This window comes from Theropithecus gelada, chromosome 2 (genome assembly GCF_003255815.1).
Source record: "Theropithecus gelada isolate Dixy chromosome 2, Tgel_1.0, whole genome shotgun sequence".
In the NCBI taxonomy this organism is placed as follows: domain Eukaryota; kingdom Metazoa; phylum Chordata; class Mammalia; order Primates; family Cercopithecidae; genus Theropithecus; species Theropithecus gelada.
In genome coordinates, this window is record NC_037669.1 from 43,279,472 (window position 1) to 43,298,347 (window position 18,876).

At 52.2% G+C, this 18,876-nt stretch overlaps 1 protein-coding gene across 1 annotated transcript in view; it reads right to left on the minus strand.

The window, feature by feature from the left end:
- ADCY5 (adenylate cyclase 5) overlaps positions 1-17,210 on the minus strand; it is a 163,798-nt gene extending 146,588 nt beyond the window's left edge. Inside the window, exon 1 of the mRNA XM_025375624.1 lies at positions 16,071-17,210. Within this exon, the coding sequence (XP_025231409.1) occupies positions 16,071-17,210 (1,140 nt within the window). The remainder of the gene's footprint in view (positions 1-16,070) is intronic.
- Positions 17,211-18,876: the final 1,666 nt, after the last annotated feature.

Here is an 18,876-nt window from a genome sequence, read left to right on the forward strand (position 1 = left end):
AGGTTGGGGCAGGAGGATCACTTGAGCCCAGAAGCTCAACACTGTAGTGCACCATGATCATGCCTGTGAATAGCCCTGTACTCCAGCCTGAACAACAGAGCAAGGCACTCTCAAAAAAAAAAAAAAAAAAAAAAGAGGAGGAAAGAGCTAATAGAGTTAATATTTGATGGATCAATAGGCATTTGTTTGTAGCTAACAAGCCTTCAGGAATGTTCAGTGAGGTTTGCTGCTCTGCTAAGATGGTCAGTTTATCAGCCATGTGTAACAGTCATTTCCCAAAATATTCTTGCAGTTATTACAGCACTGCACTAAGCCATTTATCCAGCCACATTTGGGGTTAATTGCTGGTGATAAGAGCAACATAAATACACTAAGCCACAGCCTTGCCTGACAAGGTTTTTATACCAACCACCAACCAAGTTTTCTTCCCCTCTTACACGCCTGCAATCATTTTTAGTGGCCATCACTCCTACTGAATCACTACAATAAACCCTTTAGATATAAACAACTTGCCTTTCAATACAGCCATAAATCAGACTCGGTGTCATCACATGACCCCTCCACTGATGAGGGAGGCTGAGGGCAGTAGTACTCAATCCTGGTGCACATCAGAATTACCCAGAGCGTTACAAAAGGCTGATGCCCAGCCACTGTCAATGTGCCTGGGCACTGGGATTAGGTGAAAGCTCCTTGACATGACTTTACTTCCCACACCTTAAGCTCTGATGGACTCCTTGGGGTTAACCCACCCAGAAAGCCTAAGTCTCAGCCCCGGGCATTCAAGGTGAAAAATTGAGGCTGACACATGCACTGCAATACATGGCAATAAACTACAAGGAAGTTGAAAAGGCACTGCAGGAACTGCTATTTCCTGGGACTGCTTTGAAAAGAATGAACAATCCTCTTTGGAATTTGTGTACTGATCCACACTCATATTTATTGTCCTTCAATATGCCCAGGAACTTGCCTCTTGTCAAGTCTTTGAGGTCCTCCCGCATCTTAACAGCTGCAAAGAGAGAAGTGGGGAGGAGGCAGCAGGCAGGAAAAGACACCAGAAGAAAGATTCGAGAAGGAACCGGGTGGAGGGAGAGAAAAATGGGGCAACACAGCCCCTCCCGACATGGCCTGACAGCACAGTGGGGGATCCCAGAAAGGGAGAGGAGATGAAAACCAGTGTTTTCTATTTTTTGTTTTACTTATTTTTATTATTTTTATTTAGTTTTTAATTAGGCAAGGTCTTGCTCTGTGCCCAGGCTGGAGTGCAGTGGCACGATCACAGCTCACTACAGCCTCGACCTCCTGGGCTCCAGTGATCCCCTTGCCTCAGCCTCCTACCTGGACCACGGGTACATGCCACCATGCCTGGCTAATTTTTTCATTTTGTGTGGAAACGGACTTGCTATGTAGCCCAGGCTGGTCTCTAACTCCTGGCCTCAAGTAATCTTCCTACCTCTGCCTCCCAAAGTGCTGGGATTATAGGTGTGAGCCACTGTACCCAGTTGAAAACCAGTGTTTTCTAAGGCAGAGCTCAGGCACAAGGAAGAGAAGCAGAGCTCTGGTAGAGGAGATGCCAGCCCAAGGAAGAAGCACCCAGAGGGACCCCTTCCTGCCAACGTCAGAACTCCTGTGGAACCTGAGAATGGGCACTACCTGCCTTCTTCCCACAGTGCTGGGCAAGTAGGGATCTAAAAGTCAATAACATCAGCAAATATTTGGGGATTGAAACAGACAAGATCCCTGCCCTCAGACAGCCAACAGTCCAGTGGAAAGACACATAAACAAAGCTACTGAGAAAAATTACAAACCAGCAAAGTGCTACAGAGAAAAAGAAGGGGATGTTTCTAATTTAGATTCACGGTGTCAGATGCCACAAAGGCAGGCAGGGCCCCAGAGGAGTGCAAGCCCACACTGCTCACCCAGGGTTCAGCTCAGGCCCCTGTCCCTCTGCAGCCTGCTCAGCTGAGGTGCCAGAGCCAAGACACTTCCAAGCTGGCATCACCTACAGGGAGCCAGTCAAGGGGGCAGATGGATTCCTTCCACTCAGCGTGGTGAAATGCTTACAAGAAAGGGATTTGGCCAGAGGAAGACTGGGGACTAGGGCACATTAAATGAACAAACAAACAGCCTTCCCACCCCCAAAAGAAAATGTGAAAATATAATCTCAAAGATCTACTTAGCAAGTGAGTTTCATTTTCCTTTAGTTTTCTTAAGAAGAGTGACAGGAACAGAAGTGAATCTGAAGCACAGCTCAAGGATACTGGGGTATCTCTTAGGGTGTTGATGGTGCCGGGGAACTGGGCTTTAGAGACACCCTAGAAACGCTCTAGTAAGCACTAAGCTCTATCTACTGAATGCTACTCAACAGAGAGACCCTGGGTCCGACTTCCAGGGCTGTACCAAGAGGTGATCCTGATGGGTCCCCAGCAGGCTCCTCCCTTCCCTCCCCGTCTCACTTATGCCACCAGAAGACAGGCTGTGCGGCAGCCTCACCCCAGAGGTGAGCAGTCATAACATCACTTCTGATACGTCTTCTGGGTCTCAGTCCCTACTCAGTCATCCATAAAACCACTCAGGAGCTCTTCATAGGTAAACAGTTGATCCCAGCTGCCCCCTGAACAAACACTTCAGCACAGCACCAATGACAGCTCAGGAAATGACAATCCATTTAATGCCCATCTGAACCAGACACCATGGGGAAAGGAAGGCCGTCACAAATAAAAAGCCACGCATTCCGAAACCAAACGGAGACAACTGCCTGAGAGCAGCTGGGCCCTCCACACAGCTTCTGAAAGCACCACAGGGAGGACCTAGCACTGCCCTACCTCTGAAAAGAGCACTGCGTTTGGAGTCAGAGATCTGAATTTGCACAGCAGCTCCAAAGTTAACTAACTAGCAATGTAACCTGAATGGGGTCAGTTCACCTCTTTGAGCCTCTTATTTACTTCTCTCCAAAACCACGTCGGCATCATACGTCTATAACCCGCCTCACAGCTTACAGAGTGCCCTCACCTGCATTAAGTTGGGGCACCCAGGAACAGATCCAGTCAATCAGGAATCTATCACCCCCAGTGTATACAGGAGAGAAAAAGGACTGAAAAGAGGTCAGGGCAGGGCCAGGTGCAGTGGCTCACGCCTGTAATCCCAGCACTTTGGGAGGCCGAGGTGGGCAGATCACGAGGTCAGGAGATTGAGACTATCCTGGCTAACACGGTGAAACCCTGTCTTTACCAAAAACACAAAAAATTAGCTGGGTGTGGTGGCAGGCGCCTGTAGTCCCAGCTACTTGGGAGGCTGAGGCAGGAGAATGGCGTGAACCTGGGAGGCGGAGCTTGCAGTGAGCTGAAATAGCTCCATGCACTCCAGCCTGGGAGATAAACTCTGTCTCAAAAAAAAAAAAAAAGAGGTTAGGGCCACTCTGCCAGGATTACACAGTCAGGGCTGCTGTCTTCTGGGCCTCCAGGCCCCAAAGCCAATGGTTATCTCGTTTTAACACGTCACCTCGTCAGAGCTGCCATGAGAAGCAAACGAGATCACACATAAACAAGTCCTTTGTCACCTAAAAAATGCTAATTAAATATAAAGGTATTTGAGCCTTTTGGCTGGTATTTGAGCCACTGTCTAGTCCAGGTCTCAACCCTAGGAATGCCCAAGCCTCATCCCAAGAGTTAAATATAAATAATCTGGGGTGGGCCTTGTTAAGGTATAGTTTTAAAACTCCCCAGGGGATTCAAAGGTGCACCCAGGATAAGAAATCTCTGGTCTATAGCCCTACTTTCCCCTTCCTCGCTCCATCACTCATACACCCACCCTAACCCTAACCCTAACAGACCATGCAGGATGACACAGGGACCCTCAAGAGGACCTGGGCCTAGGACTCCCGCTAATATGTGACAATCCCCTCTCTGGCAAGGGCCATGTTTCACTCCTTTGGGTATATGCCATGCACAGTAAGAGCTTCATAAGTGAGTACTGAGGCTGGGCGCAGTGGTTCACACCTGTAATCCTAGGACTTTGGGAATCCAGGGTAGGCAGACTGATTGAGGCTAGGAGTTTAAGACCAGCCTGGGCAACATAGTAAGACTCCATCTCTAAAAAAAATACAAAAATTAGCTGGGCCTGGTGGCACATGCCTGTAGTCCCAGCTACTTGGGAGGCTGAGATGGAAGAATCACCTGAAGAGGTCAAGGCTGCAAAGAGCCGTGATTGCACCACTGCACTCCAGCCTGGGCAACAGGGCAAGACCCTGTCCCAAAAAAATAAATAAATATGTAAGGGAGCACTGAATTGAACTCAGCTGAGCTTTAGATGCTTGAGCACGGTGGTCTGGGCTGGTTTCATTGTAGTAGTGCCAAAACTAGAGAAATGCTGAAGAGAGACTGCCTCCACAGACGAGGTCCCTGCAGACTTCAGTAGAAGAAGATTTAACCAATGACTGAGTCCTCCACTGACAGAGAGATGTCACAGCCTCTCCAGGAAGCTGGCAGACCCTTTAGTCAGCACATAACTTCTTTCAGAACCTGCATGAAATGCCCCAAATCAAGGGTCCTTGTTTCTCATACTCAGAAAACCTTTTTTTTAAGACCACAAGTTCTGCTGCCACCTTACAACAGCAGCTTAGGAACCTGAAGACAGGTCAGAGTATAAATGAAGAAGGGCCCAGAAAGCCACACATTTTTAAGAAATAAAAATTCAGCTGGGCGTGGTGGCTCACACCTATAATCTGAGCACTTTGGGAGGCCAATGCAGGTGGATAAATTGAACTCAGGAGTTCAAGACCAGCCTGGGCAACGTGGCAAGATTCCCTTTTTTTTTTTTTTTTTTTAATTTTATATTTTTCTGAGATGGAGTCTTGCTCTGTTACCCGGGCTGGAGTGCAGTGGTACAATCTCAGCTCACTACAACCTCCACTTCCTGGGTTCAAGCGATTCTCCTGCCTCAGCCTCCCGAGTAGCTGGGACTACAGGTACGTGCCACCACATCCGGCTAATTTTTTGTATTTTTAGTAGAGACGGGGTTTCATTGTGTTAGCCAGGATGGTCTCCATCTCCTGACCTTGTGATATGCCTGCCTCAGCCTCCCAAAGTGTTGGCATTTCAGGCATGAGCCACCATACCTAGCCAAGACCCCATTTTTATTTTTAAAATTGCCAAAAATGGCTGGGCATAGTGTTGTGCACCTGTAGTCTCAGCTACTTGGGAGGCTGAGGTGGGAGGATTGCTTGAGCCCCAGAAGCAGAGGTTGCAATAAGCCAAGATCACACCACTATACTCTAGCCTGCGCAACAGAGTAAGACCTTGTCTCAAAGCAAAAATTTAAAAAAAGTAATTTATCTTTTAAAAAAACTGTCTTTTGGCTGGGCATGGTGGCTCATGCCTGTAATCCCAACACTTTGGGAAGCCAAGGCAGGCAGATGACCTGAGGTCAGGAGTTCAAGACCAACCTGGCCAACATGGCAAAACCCCTTCTCTACTAAAAATACAAAAAGTAGCCAGCCATGGTGGGGCATGCCTGTAGTCCCAGCTACTTGGGAGGTTGAAGCAGGAGAATTGCTTGAACTCAGGAGGCAGAGGTTGCAGTGAGCCAAGATCATGCCACAGCACTCCAGCCTGGGTGACAGAGCGAGACTCCATCTCAATAATAATAATAATAATAATAATAATAATAATAAATTTAAAAATAAAGTAAAAACTGTCTTTTAAGTTTCATATCATTCCTCAAGTCCAGCAATCAATCAGCTGTTGATAAGCACATGCTATCAAATGGAAGAGAGAGGCCCAAGACAGGGCCAGGGATCTAACTCTGCCATGGAGGTCTGCACTTCATGCATTTTCGTTCTTAGTAAGCAGCCTCCCCACCCCGCTGGTGTTCAAGTCAGACCCGGGTTAGGATGCAGGCTTCTCCACTTTCTGTTTGGATTTCCCTAGAAAAAAGCCCCTGAGACAAGGATTTGAGTACAAGAGACTTTTCTGGGAGGTGAGCCCGGGAAACATGAGGAGGGGAGGAGGGGAGTGGAGAAATGAGAAAGGAAGGAAAGAAAGCCCCCAAAAAGAAGAGTGTTATCAAAAGCCTGTAACCACTGTGAGCCATTAGAGATTAATCCTTCCAGACAGTTCTAGGAGACGATGCAGAACACCAGCCTCAGAATAGGATTCCCCCAACCCCGAGGTCAAACGAGCTGGGGCGTTTGTCTGCCAGTGCCAAACAGCCATTGGTTGAAGGCTGCTCTCGGGGTAACTCCCTGGCACTTCTGAACTACCCTATCCGCAGTCCCCAAGGTTTAAGGCCAGCGAAAGCACTCAGGTGCTAGGAGCTGGAAGTCTGGCTGGTATGAGTGAAAGGTACATGCCCAGGGGATATGGGCAGGGTGCTGAACCATCTGTTACAAGTTTGCTGTGTGACCTTGGGGAAGTTACTTACCTTCTCTTATCCCAGTTTCTGCAGTGGTGTAGAATTAAAAAAATGGGGATACAAAATGTCTTCCTCATAAGGATGACATGAAGATTAGATGAGGTCATGCATGGAAGGGATTAGCACAGTGCCAGGTTTGCAGTAAAGACTTAATATAGGCTATAGGTTATCATCAATATGCTTTATGAGCTTCCTCCTTTTGGAGAGTGGGGATGGGAAAGAAACATTTGGGGAAGGCTGATCTGGAATGGTCTAACACTACTTCCCCATGGGCAGCCACGCACTCAGTGCCTTGCTAAGAAAAAGTTCCAGAAAGACATTCAAGGGACCCCAAGCCCACCAAGGGTCATTGTGCAGACCCAACCTGTTCTGATGTATAACAACAGCAGAAAACTCCTAAAAGAAACTGATGCAAAATAAAGGAGGCATTCCCCTGGTCCCTGCCAGCCCCCTCAGTTTATTTTATAAAGGATTTCTGACCCAGATGGAGAATGAGACTTGAAAGCAGGCAGCAGGCCAATGCAGTCTAAGCAATCTCCTTCCTGAGGGAGGAAAGCCACCAAAAAAAAAAAAAAAAAAAACCCCATCTAGATGCCTTCGGGTAGGCCTGGCCCAGAGGCAAGGGGCTAGATTTTGAGAAACTTCAAGGCTCCTCCCAGTCCTTGAAGAAGTGTGTCCTAAAGTTTGTCCCAACAAATACTAATGCCCTCCCCACAATAGGTTCCTTCGGAAAATGGTGCTGGAGTCAAATGTGTTTGAAAAAGGCTTCATGCCATATCCCCCTCTTGGCAAATTCTTATACCCATTACATATTAAAAGCTTTAATGTCCAAGAATTCTGTTTAACCCAGTATTTCCTAAATGTATTTGACACAGACCGTATATGTGTAAAACAGTCCCCCTCTAACCTCAGTTTTGCTTTCCGCGGTTTCAGTTACCCACGGTCAACCATGGTCTGAAAATATTCACTGGAAAATTCCAAACATAAGTAATTTCTAACTTTTAAACTGTGCACCATTCTGAGTAGTGTGATGAAACCTCCCTGTCCTGCTTCGTCCTGCCCAGGACATGAATATCCCTTTGTCCAGCAGATCCACGCTGTGTGTGTTACCTACCCCCACCCCATAGCCAGCTCAGTTATCAGATCAACTGTCACAGTACTGCAGTGCTTAAGGAACCCTTGTTTTACTTAATAATGTCCTCAAAGTGCAAGCGTAGTGATGCTGGCAGTTTGAATATGTCAAAGAGACGCTCTAAAGCACTTTCTTCCTTTCTTTTTTATTTTTTTGAGACAGGATCTCTCACTTTGCCACCCATACTGGAGTACAGTGGCATGACCACAGTTCTCTGCAGCCTTGACCTCCCAGGCTCAAGAGATCCTTCCAACTCAGCCTTCCAGATAGCTAGGACTATAGATGCGTTCCACCACACCTGACTAACCTTTTTAAAAAAATTTTTGTAGAGACGGAGTCTCACTGTGTTGCCCAAGCTGGTCTCAAACTCCTGGACTTAAGCAATCCTCCCACCTCAGTCCCCCAAAGTGCTGGGATTACAGGCATGAGCCACTTTGCCTGGTCCCACTGTGCCCAGACCCTAAAGTGCTTTCTTTAAGGGAAAACGTAAAAGTTATCAATAAGGAAAGAAAAAAATCATATGCTGAGATTGTTAAGATCTACGGTAAGAACGAATCTTCCATCGGAAACTGTGAACAGTATATCGTCAAAACTGTTCTATTTTATTATTAATTATTGTTAATCTCTTACTATGACTAACTTATAAACTTTATCACAAGTATAGATATACAGGAGAAGAACATAGTGTTATGTAGGGTTTGGTACCATCCGTGATTTTAGGCATCCACTGGGGGTCTTGGGTTGTACCCCCCTCAGATAAGGAGGGACTACTATATGTGAGACATCTACGAACAGCCCTCCAACGGGCACATTTAGTGGCAGAGCCTGGGCTGAAGGCGGTCCTCAGAGCCACAACCCATCATCTTTGCAACCCCATGGCCTAGCACAGTGCCTAGTGTAAGGTAGGCACCTAATAAATGATTATTATCTGAACAAATAGGGAGAAGGCTGAAAGAACGACTTAATGATGGTTTTCAAATCTGTGAAGTGATATAGTATCAGCAGTGCCAGGCAACAGCTCTCTGTTTCTAAGAAGGCACACATTTTAAATTGCAGCAGGAGGGATTTTGGAAGCCCTGCTCAGAGTTTAGGATTACAACCCACCAAAATAGGCTTCCAAGCCGAGCTGCGTCGCTTCCTTCTGTGGAGGTGTTGGTCTAGCACTTCGGCAGAGCTTAGAGTCTGCGTGCAGACGTCCACCCACCCCACCACCCATTCATTCATTAGCTTGTTCATTCAAACCCTCACTGAGCACCTACTGTGTGCTGAGCACTGATGGAGGTGAGGCACTGGGTCTCTCAGGATTTCCTCCAAAACCCAAGTGGGACCACAGTGAGTTCTGTGATAAAGCCCAGGGAGCCCTGAAGGGGAAGGGAGAGGGCACCATGAAAGTGTGAGGTCAGGAGGCCACAAGCCCAGATGCAGCAGCTCATAACCCGACCAGAGCAAGAGGCAGTGGGCAGGGAGAGGGGCCTATTACAGTTTCACACTGACACATGAGGCTGGCCTAAAGAATAAAGCCTCTACTGTCTCCTTGTGCTTGTTTGTCTAACCTACCCCGCCCTTTCTCTTGTGACCATATCTCATTGTTCCCAGAGAACAGCCCTGCCCCCACTTCCAAGTCCCTCCCCTCTTCATACTCACAGTTCCAATCTTCTCTTCCTTTCTTTAAGGCACACTCCCCTTAGAAGAAGATAGGAATTCTTCCCTATCTCCTGTCTTGTTCCTCCACTCCCTGACTTCCTCATTCTCCACACTCTATACCATCCCTTCTAGATCTGGGATGTCTTCAGTGGTTTTCATATCCACTCACCAGACAAATGAATGAATAAACCAGAAGTCAAACCTAGGCCCATCTTTCTACTAACCTCCCCCTCAAAAGGTGAGCCACAGATTGTTTTGCCTCAAAAAGGAAGGGGGGACTGGGGCGAGAGGGCAAGAGAGAGTCCAGGGCTGAGCACCCCTCTCATCCTGTTTTACCACCACCACTATGACCCAATCGCCTTCCAGATCTGCATCTGTGCATCAGTGCACACTCACCAGCCCCACCTGGATGCCTCCCAACAAGTCTGCATGTATGCACTCATTGTGCTTCTTTTAAACAGGGGCTGAGATGGGCATGAAAAGAGGACACCCTGGAGGACTTTAGGAGGTCTTGACACTCTATTGCAAGACACTGACCCACAGAATTCCGGGCTTAGGTGTAACCTGAGCAGTCTTCTTGGCCAATGATCCCAAACCTAAGAGCTGGTCACCAAAATCACCCGGGGAGCTTTGAAAACCAGCTCCAAGTTGTTTTAAATAGAGATCCATTCCTGGGCCCCACCCTAGACCTTCGGAAGTTGTACCTTCCCAGTGGGGCCTGTGTCTGCATTCTTCAAAAACTTCCCAGGTGATTATTAGAGGCCAAGGTTAAGAATCAATGATGCAGTCAGTGACCCATCCAAACTTTCACCAAGCAGTCAATTTCCTCAGTAACAAGCCAAGGAGGTGGCCATCTAGCCTCCACTTGAACACCTCCACTGACGGAGAGCTGGCTACCCAGGAGGCACCAGATTTGGCTGCCACAACCCCAATGGCTAGAAAGGTGTCATCTACCTCGAGCTGAGACCTGTCTACTACTTCCGCCCATCTGCCACAAGCCTACCCTTGGGAGCAACAGAAAATAATGTAGCCCCTCTTCTAATATCTGAAAACAGGGATCCCAGCTATAACACCTTGCCCTTCGCGTTAGGTTTTCTTACCTGATACGGTCTGCTTTTCCCCCAGCTAAATATCCTCCATTCTCTCAAACGCTCTCTCAGAAGTTTCCCCTCCCCTTACAAAACTGGTCACTCTCCTTTGAAGTCTAGAATCAGAGGCCATTGTATTTCAGACCAGGCCTCAATCCTCTGATGAACTGGATAAGGCTATAAACCTAACCAAGATCCTGTGGGCCTTTTCTAACAGCCATTCCAAAATGCGGGCTCACATTAAGCTCACTGTCCGCTAACCAGAAACCCCCAGACTTTCTTCACAATGCTGTAAAAGGAGATCTTCCCTGTCCTACATTTGGATATTGCCTTAAGAAGGGGAAAAAAAAAAAAAAGCAGGGCTTTCCAATTTTGCAATTTTGTGTTTGGGAGAAGAATGAATGCTGATCCTGCCTTCCATGAGCCAGCTACCCTCATCCGATAAGCATGGATGAGAGAAGGATGCTAGGGCCTCACTTATGTAACTATACCCAAGGGACTTACGGGCACCATCATGTTGAAGCCCACAGAGCAAACTTTTCATTCTCAACGCAGGCTACACTCCTGGGAAACACATGACAGCAGGTTGCACCCACCACCAAGATAAAGTGAACTGAAGTAGCAGGCAGGCAGCCATGGACAGGAGGCACTCAGCAAGAGGTTGTGCCATCATGGGAGGCTCCCTCCTCGGGTCCCTGTTTGGTGAGGACCAAGGTGGCAGTTCCATTCACACCTCTTGTGGGAGAGGAGGCCTGGCCCGAGCATGGGCCACCATCCTTCGTGTGCTCCAGCCACACCCTCGGACAGAGGGACTCATGGCCAGAGCTTGAATGCACAGGAGAGTTCCTGTCCAAGCCTTGTACACTGATTTTGAAACTCTCTGTGAGGTTGATGGGGTTTAACGCATCATCCACGTCCTCATTAAAGACAAACACGAACGCACTGTTCTGTGCTCCCACAGCACACAGACCTCACACTCCTGTTGCAGATGAACACTGAGATTGAATTATTAACAGTGTACATTCCCACAAATACAGCAGCTGGGCACTGTGCTCCTCTGCTGAGTCTCCGCCATTCCTGACGTCTTCCCTCAGGGATGAAGGCACTCTAGGGATCTAGAAGATGACCCCCACCCCAGCCACTTCTGCTCCCCGCAAATATCCCCTCCTAGCTTCTGGGAGAAAGAAGCGATCTAATAAACAATCAATAAATATAATCGGCAAATACAGTCAGCCTTGAGGTAAGAGAAGCAGACCCTCCTCCACTCCAAACCCAAAGCCAACCCCCAACCCCAGCTTGCTGCTGCGCTGGAGTTAAGCCTGCTGCTGAAGTTCACTGCCACCAAATTTCTCCTATCCAGAAATGCAGATGATAGGGGAAGTAATTGGTGGCAGACGATACCCAGGCCTGTGGGTGAAAGTGTCTTTCTCCAGTCTACCCAGCGTCTCACATTGGGCAGTCAGAGTGATCCACCAGACAGGCCTCTGGGCCAAGTTCCAGAGCAAGGTGGCAGCTCTTCAGCAGGGCTTACTGGGCTGGGCTGCTAAGCAGGTGGGTAGCAGGAAAGGTTCTTGAAAGAGAAGAGAGGGACTCCTTGGAGTCAGAAGAGCCCCAGGTACTTCCCTGGGGAGCCAGAGGTCAAGGTCTGAAGAACCATCAAGACCCAGGACCAGAAAAGCAAATGGCCAGGGGAAGCCAAGTACCAGCCAAGAATAAATAGGACAGGCTGCCATGATCTTTCAAAGTTAACACAAAGACTTCCCAGGCCCACGTCCACCACCTGGGTCAGCCTCATACCAGATAGACAGATGTGCACATGCTCACATACACACATGCACCCCTGAACAGCCACAGCCTCGAATCTTGGTCCATATCCCTACCCCCACCCCTCACTTGCCTCCTCGCTACAGACACACGTGCTCACAGTCATAGAATTTCACCCACACAGCGCCTGTGTCTTTCTGATCACTGGAACAACTGGCGACAGTTGTAGGTTCAAACAAGCACAAAAGAAGAAATGCAGGAAATCACTGAGTGCCTCTGCAAGGGGGAGGGGGAAGCGCCTAAGAAGCTGAGGAAAGACAGGGTGGGGTGGGAGATGGGCTGTCCCACACTGCAGGGAAAACCCCTAGCGGCTCCCCCAAGCTCATGGGGATCCACGTGGGGTCAGAATCTTCTCCTCAGAAACCATATCAGGCAGGTTGAATGTGGATGCATAATACTAATATCCCATATTTGAACAGGACTCTCCACTTTTCAAAGAGCTCTTCCATCCATTATCACCTAGAGTCACGCCAGACCATAAAGCTGCTCATCTCCTGGAGTGCAAATGACCATCCCACCCCCACAGGACACAACGATGCCTTCTCCAAAATAATCGTTAATAGCTAAGCATATGTAATAGTTGTGTGAGCATGCTTGTTTTTGTGTGAGTGCGTGCAGAAGCTTTATGTAGCAGAGTGGGATACAGTCAAACAAAAATGAGGTTGCCATGGCAACAGGCTCCGGCATCATTGCAGCCTATTAACACAAGTGAGGAATGTGTTTGGCAGATGCTCCAGTGTTATTTATGGTATGGGTGTAGCAGAGAGACTTCTAACAGGCAAAGGAGGAGGAAAAAAACAACCCCGTGACGCTCCTACTATACCCCAGCGAGGAGACAGGAGACGACAGTGAGACAAGAGCACAGAAGAGGCTGAGAGGCCTCGAATGGGGAGAGAGAGATGGGAAAGCAGAGCCTGCAGGAAGGCAGCAGAGAGGCGAGGTGGGCAGACAGTAACAGGGATCAGAGGGAGAGGGAAGAGAAAGGAAGTCAGAGAGGAAAGGAGCAGGCAGAGAGAGAGAAGGAGCCGAGGGGGAGGGTGACAAACACTAGGGACAGAGCCAGAGGGACAGAGAAGGGAAGAAACACCATCCTACCAAGAGGGACTGTGGCACCTTGTGTCCTGTTCCTCCCTTGAGTCAAAACCGTCAGGAGCCACTGGTTAAGAAACCAAACGCTTCTCCTAATTGGAGCTAAGGGCAGAGCCCCACACATAAGAGAGGCTGAAGAAGAATAAAATACACAGGTCAGATAATGATGTTGAGGACCTGAGCAAACGGGGAGGGGTCCAGCCTTGCAAGAGGAGCAGTGAAGAAATGCCAGTCCAGTTTACTGAGGGCCTACTATGTGCCCAAGCCACCAAATGGAGAATTCCCAAAGCCCCAACATAGGAACTGCTCATTGCCACCCATTTCCCTAGACATGTGTCTCATCAAAGAAAAGAACAAGGCATCTAATCCAAACCACTCTCACACGCCTGCTGCTCTGGAGTAACCTGAGGCAGAGGTTGATGCTGGACTTCCCCCACCAGCCAGCAGGGTTTGCTCAAGAAAGACAAATTTTATATGAAGCATAATCAAAAGGGTAAATCAAGTACAAACAAAAAAAGATACAGTTTTCTCTGAAGCCAAATAGAGGAAATGTTTGCATTCCCTTGTCTTGAACCACTCATAACAAGCTCTGCACCACTCAGAGCAGATCATATAAAGTAAGTGTAAATCCACCCAAAATCCTACAGCCTTGCAAAGGTCTAAAGACCAAAATGGGTAAAAGAAGAACAGGGCAGGAGCCAGTGGGGGTGGGGAGAGAAGGGAGAGGGATTTGCCTAAGGAACCAGAAGGGGAAGTCAGTCAGACAGACACTCTGTTGCTGCAATGGTATTTTCATGCTAAGGTGGAATTGGGGTCCCCCAGGTTCAGCACCCCTTTCCTGGGATCTGACTCCAACCTCCCTCAGGAGAAACCATACCTATAGCTGTAAACAGACCTTGTGTCCCAAGTTTGGTTCACAAAATACCCTGAATTATCCTGAAAATCTCCACATGGATGACATGCCCCTTCCTCTACAGAAAAGCTACATCCACCCAAGTCAGGAGCAGTCCCCAAAGATACAACAACCGCCTGAAAGCACGAGTCCTCGGGTCAAAAGAGTTGGGGCTTTTATAAGCACTGACAATGGTAGTAACTTTTAAACCACCACCTCTCAAAAGGCTTCTTCAAAGCTAGTCTCTAAATATTTTTTTTTCTTCTGATCTCAGATCAGAAAAAAACTTTTAACTTAGCATCAACAGCCCCACCTACTCCACTCACTGGACCCCAACTATATTGGCAAGCAGTGATTAAATTCCTACTAAGTACTCTGCACTGTGCTAGGTAAGGGTGAGAGAATGGAGGAGGAAAAACACATATACCTTGGGATTTGTGCATCCATGGAGGTTACACTGGACAGACAGCAAGACCAGTGGACACTGGAGAATGAATAAGTGCTCCACTCTGTGCCTCTGACTCTATTGTTAATCATGCAGAAGACCAAGAGACCAGTGTGGTTGGAATGGAAGGAGAAGGTTCCTTGTAGGGGTACGGCTTGGGGCAGAGAATGTTAGAAGTGGAAGGGACATAAACAATCCTCTCATTCTCTAGAAAAGGTAGCAAAGGCCCAGAGAGCTTGTGTGTCCCCTCCCTCCCAGTCACAGAGCACCTTGCAGGTTCAGCTAGAGCCCAGAGCCCTGAAACCCATAACAGTGCTATTCCCTATGGGAGAATACTGTGTCCAGGAAGCCAGGGGGCACAGGAGAGCAACTCAAGAAAGATGCGGTACTCAAGAGGATAAAAGTCTAAGGGAAGGCACTAGAAGAGGAGACATGGAGGAAAGCAATGACAATGGAAAACCCTTAAGAGGTTCTATTCGAGAAGGCAGACACCAGTGGGGGGATGTGTGCACTGGGGTCCAAGGTGAAGAGACTTGCCTGTAGCAAGGGCCCAGTGGACTCTCACATTGGAGCAGCATGCAAACAAGCAGGTTCAGAAGCAATCATGGATGAGGACCAGGAAACCAGACCACAGGACACTAAAGGGAGATATGGTATGGATGTCAGGGGGCTCCTCTCACCCTGAGGTCAGGATGGCCAACATGCCCCTCTCCCAGAAGCCTTTAAGAGAGTCACCAGTTAACCAGGCAAAAGTTGTATTTCTTCCTGAACCTACAGTTCTAGGCTCAGCCAACAAATCCCAGCAGGGATAAAATGTCCCTACCACAAGCAATGACCAGGGGCACCCACTTGAAGGGGTCATGATGTTCAACAACAGCTTTCTGCTCAGGCCGGAAGGGGAATTGCCACCACACACATCTCAGAGGCTCCTTCCCACTTTAGCTAAGGGCAGCTTTTTGGCTTGGGGCACTTTGCTAACTGAAACAAACTTGTCAGTCCTCCTGCAAGTTCAGGGATATCTCCAGCTTCCAAATCCCCAGACTTAGACAGGTGGCAGGCTCATGCTATCTCCTCCTTACCACTGAGCAAGCGGTGCAGGGTGTCCCCTCACCAACTCTCTATCCAGGTCTGGATTAACAAAGCAGCAGTGGCACTCAGGAGGGGGTGGTTGCTAGAGGGTCCAGCCAGTTTTGTTAGAGGCCTTTTGTATATAAGAACAGAAGCTCAGGAAGAGATGGGAAACACTCCTTATCATTTTCTCCTCCAACCTTCCTTCCTCACTGCATTCCCACAGTGATGGCTACAGTTCAGTATACGTTATCTAAGGGGCAAGGAACACTGCAAACGACACAAGGGCAGTCTTCTTGTAAACGAAGCCGCTGCGGCTCAGAGCGGGGTAAGAAGCTCCCAAACAGCCTACATGGCCAAGCCCTGTCTCTCTGGCTCTTTTCACCATTCGAAAGGGTGAGGGTGGGATCCCTTTCTTTGGAGTCAAGCTGAGGCTTGCCCGCCCTGCAATCCAGCCCCGGTGGCCAGGTGGGCCCCTACCTGCTTGAGCAGGAACTGGTCCTGGGCGTTGGTGCGCAGGGCGATGACCAGGTGGAGGGCGGACAGGAGCACCCCGCTGAGCACCGCGGCCCGCATGCGCACGGGCAGCAGCGTGTAGATGGTGTAGATGAAGAACACGGTCCACCAGATGCCCTCAGAGGCGCTGCGCGGCTGCGGCAGCAGCAGGCCCACCACCTGGACGGCCAGCACCACGGCGATGAGCGCATAGCAGGCCAGGCCCATGTGGTCCTGGTGGAAGGCGGCGCGGTTGCAGAGCACAGCCATGATGAGGATGACGCCCACGGCGGCCGCCAGCACGGCCAGGTAGGGCAGCTGGAGCGGGGGCCGCGCCGCGTGGAAGGCCAACATGACCAGGCACACGAGCACCAGCACGGCCATGAGCATGGTGAGGCTGCTCTGGTTCAGGCGGAAGAAGTAGCGCTGGTACAGCCGCTCCAGTTTGTCCGACGGGAACTTCTTGGAGCGGAATATCTGCAGCAACGCCAGGCAGCAGGCGCCCAGGGACAGCACCGCGCCGGGCCCCGCGCCCGAGCCCGAGTCTGCCGAGCTATCGCCATCCCCGGACTCCTCGCCGCCCTCGACGGCGCCGGCCTCCAGCTCGTCGGCCGCGCGCCCCTTGCCCCGCCGCTCCTCCAGGCCCACCTCCACCGAGCGAGGGCGCACCTCCGTCCCGCCAGCCGAGGCAGCCGCCGCCGCCGAGCCGCCGCCGCCGCCCGCAGGGGGCGCCCGGGTGCTGCCCCCGCCGGCCGCGCCCCGCCGTTGCCGGCGGCTGCCGCGACCGCAGTCGTCGCCGCCGCGCTCCTGCCAGGCGGACTTGGAGCGGAAGCTGAAGCCGAAGCCCCCGGCCAGGGGATCGTCGCCACTCAGCGGAGGATCGTCGTCGTCGTCGCTGCGCCAGCGGCTGGCCAGGCGCTGCTGCTGCTGCTGCTGCGGGGTCACCGCCCCCCCGGGTTTCTTGGTGGAGCCGCGGGCAGAACCCCCGGGGGCATGGGGGTAGCCATTCGCGCGGGAATCGGCCTCGCCCCACGCCGAGCGGTGTTCGGGGCCTCCCCGGGGCGCCGGCGCCGCAGTCTTCTGCGCCGCGTAGCCCGGGGGGCTCACGCTTTTGGAGCTGGACATCCCCCCCTCGGCCTCGTAGTCTCCTTCCTCCTCCTCCCCCGGAAGCCGGGCCGGGGGTCTCCAAGGGGAGGGCGGACGGCCGAGCAGGGGGACCAGGCTAGGGTCACACGTCGAGGGCGGCCCGGGGCCCTGCGCCGCAGCGGGGCATCTTGGCACCCCCGTCCTGAGCGGAGGAGGAGGGCACAGCCCCGAGGTGAGAAGTAGCTGAGGATCCTCGTCAGAAGTCCCAGGTCCGAGATGGAGTTGCCTCCGAGGAGGGGTCGCGGGGACTAGTCGGGCTGCTGCTGCGCCGCACGCGGAGAGACGTCCGGGATCCTGGCTCGCGTCGAGCTCGACGAGGGCCGGAGTTGCGGACGAGGCGGGACGGAGCGGTGTCCTTGCGGGCGGTGCCTCCCCGGACCGGCAGTGCCCGGGCGCGGCGCTCGCAGATTCCGCCTAAGCGGAGCCCAGCTGCTCTCGGGGCTCGGCGGCGGCGAGGGAGGCTCGGCGGGGGTCCCGGCGAGGAGACACTGCGGGTGCCCTTTCCTCGCAGCGGACTGGGAGCGACTGGGAGGTGCGGGCGCCAGCCAGCATTATTTTCTTACGAGGGGTGGGGAGGTGGGATGGGAGGTGGAGAGGACGGGGGAGGGGGCGGCGGGCGGAGCAACAGCTCCGGAGCCCCGGGGGGGAGGGTCCTGGAGCCCGGGGGGGCCGTCGCCCGCATCCCCCACCTCCCGCGGCGAGAGTGGAAGCGTGGCCCCGGCAAAAGCCGAGCCGAGCCTTCGGCGCGTCCGCGCAGGGGGCGGGGTCCGGGTCCGGGACCGGCTCCTGCGGTGCGGCCCTTCCCCTCTCGCCTCCCCCTTTCCCGCAAACGGAGCGGGGCCGGCCGGGACCTGCCGGCCCGGAGAGCTGTCGCGCCCGCTTCGCAAGCCCCGAGCTCCTCGCCGCCGGCTGCGGGCCCACCGCGGCCGGTGCGGAACGACTAGGCGGAGGACGGAATCCGGCGCAGCGCTGCCGCCGTTCTGCCCCAACGCAGGCAGGCTTCTCCCGAGGAGTAAGGCATCCAGAGATCCAGGGCCGGGGCTCAGAAGCAGCCGGCCCAGAGGGGCCCGCCTGAGAGCCGCGGCGCCCGGGAGGCGCTCCGGGGGGGCCCGCGGGAGCCCGGCTCAGGGCGCGCCATGCACGCTTCGGGCCCTGCGCCGCTCCGGCCGCTCGCGCCGCTCCTCCCTTCTCGCCCGCTCGCCGCCGCCGGAGAGCCCTCCGCATCCCCTCCTCCCGCTGCCTCCCCGCCCCCCGCGCCGCCCGGGCCTCGGCTCACAGCGGCGCGAGGCCGCCTCCGCCCCCGGCCTGGCCGTGGCCCCAGCCTCGGCGCCCCACGGGCATCCTCAGGCCTGGCCGCTGGCACCCCAGTTCCCCTTCCTCACCTAAAATTCTCGCTGCGCCCCTCCCTCCCTGGGACCAGGAGCCGCATCCAGCCTGCGGTCCCGTTACCAGACCTGGGTGGAGCGCGCTCTTCTCCCGCCCCCGGCTGGGGCTCCAGCGCCCCCAGTCCTAGCTCCCCTCTTTTGTATCCCCCTTTAATCCCCCTCCCCCCATTTAGCCCAACTTCAGCCCCAGCGCTGCGCCCCCCTTCCCTGGCCCGGCTCGATTGGCCGCTTCCGGAGCTGTCAGACTTCAGTCCGGCGCT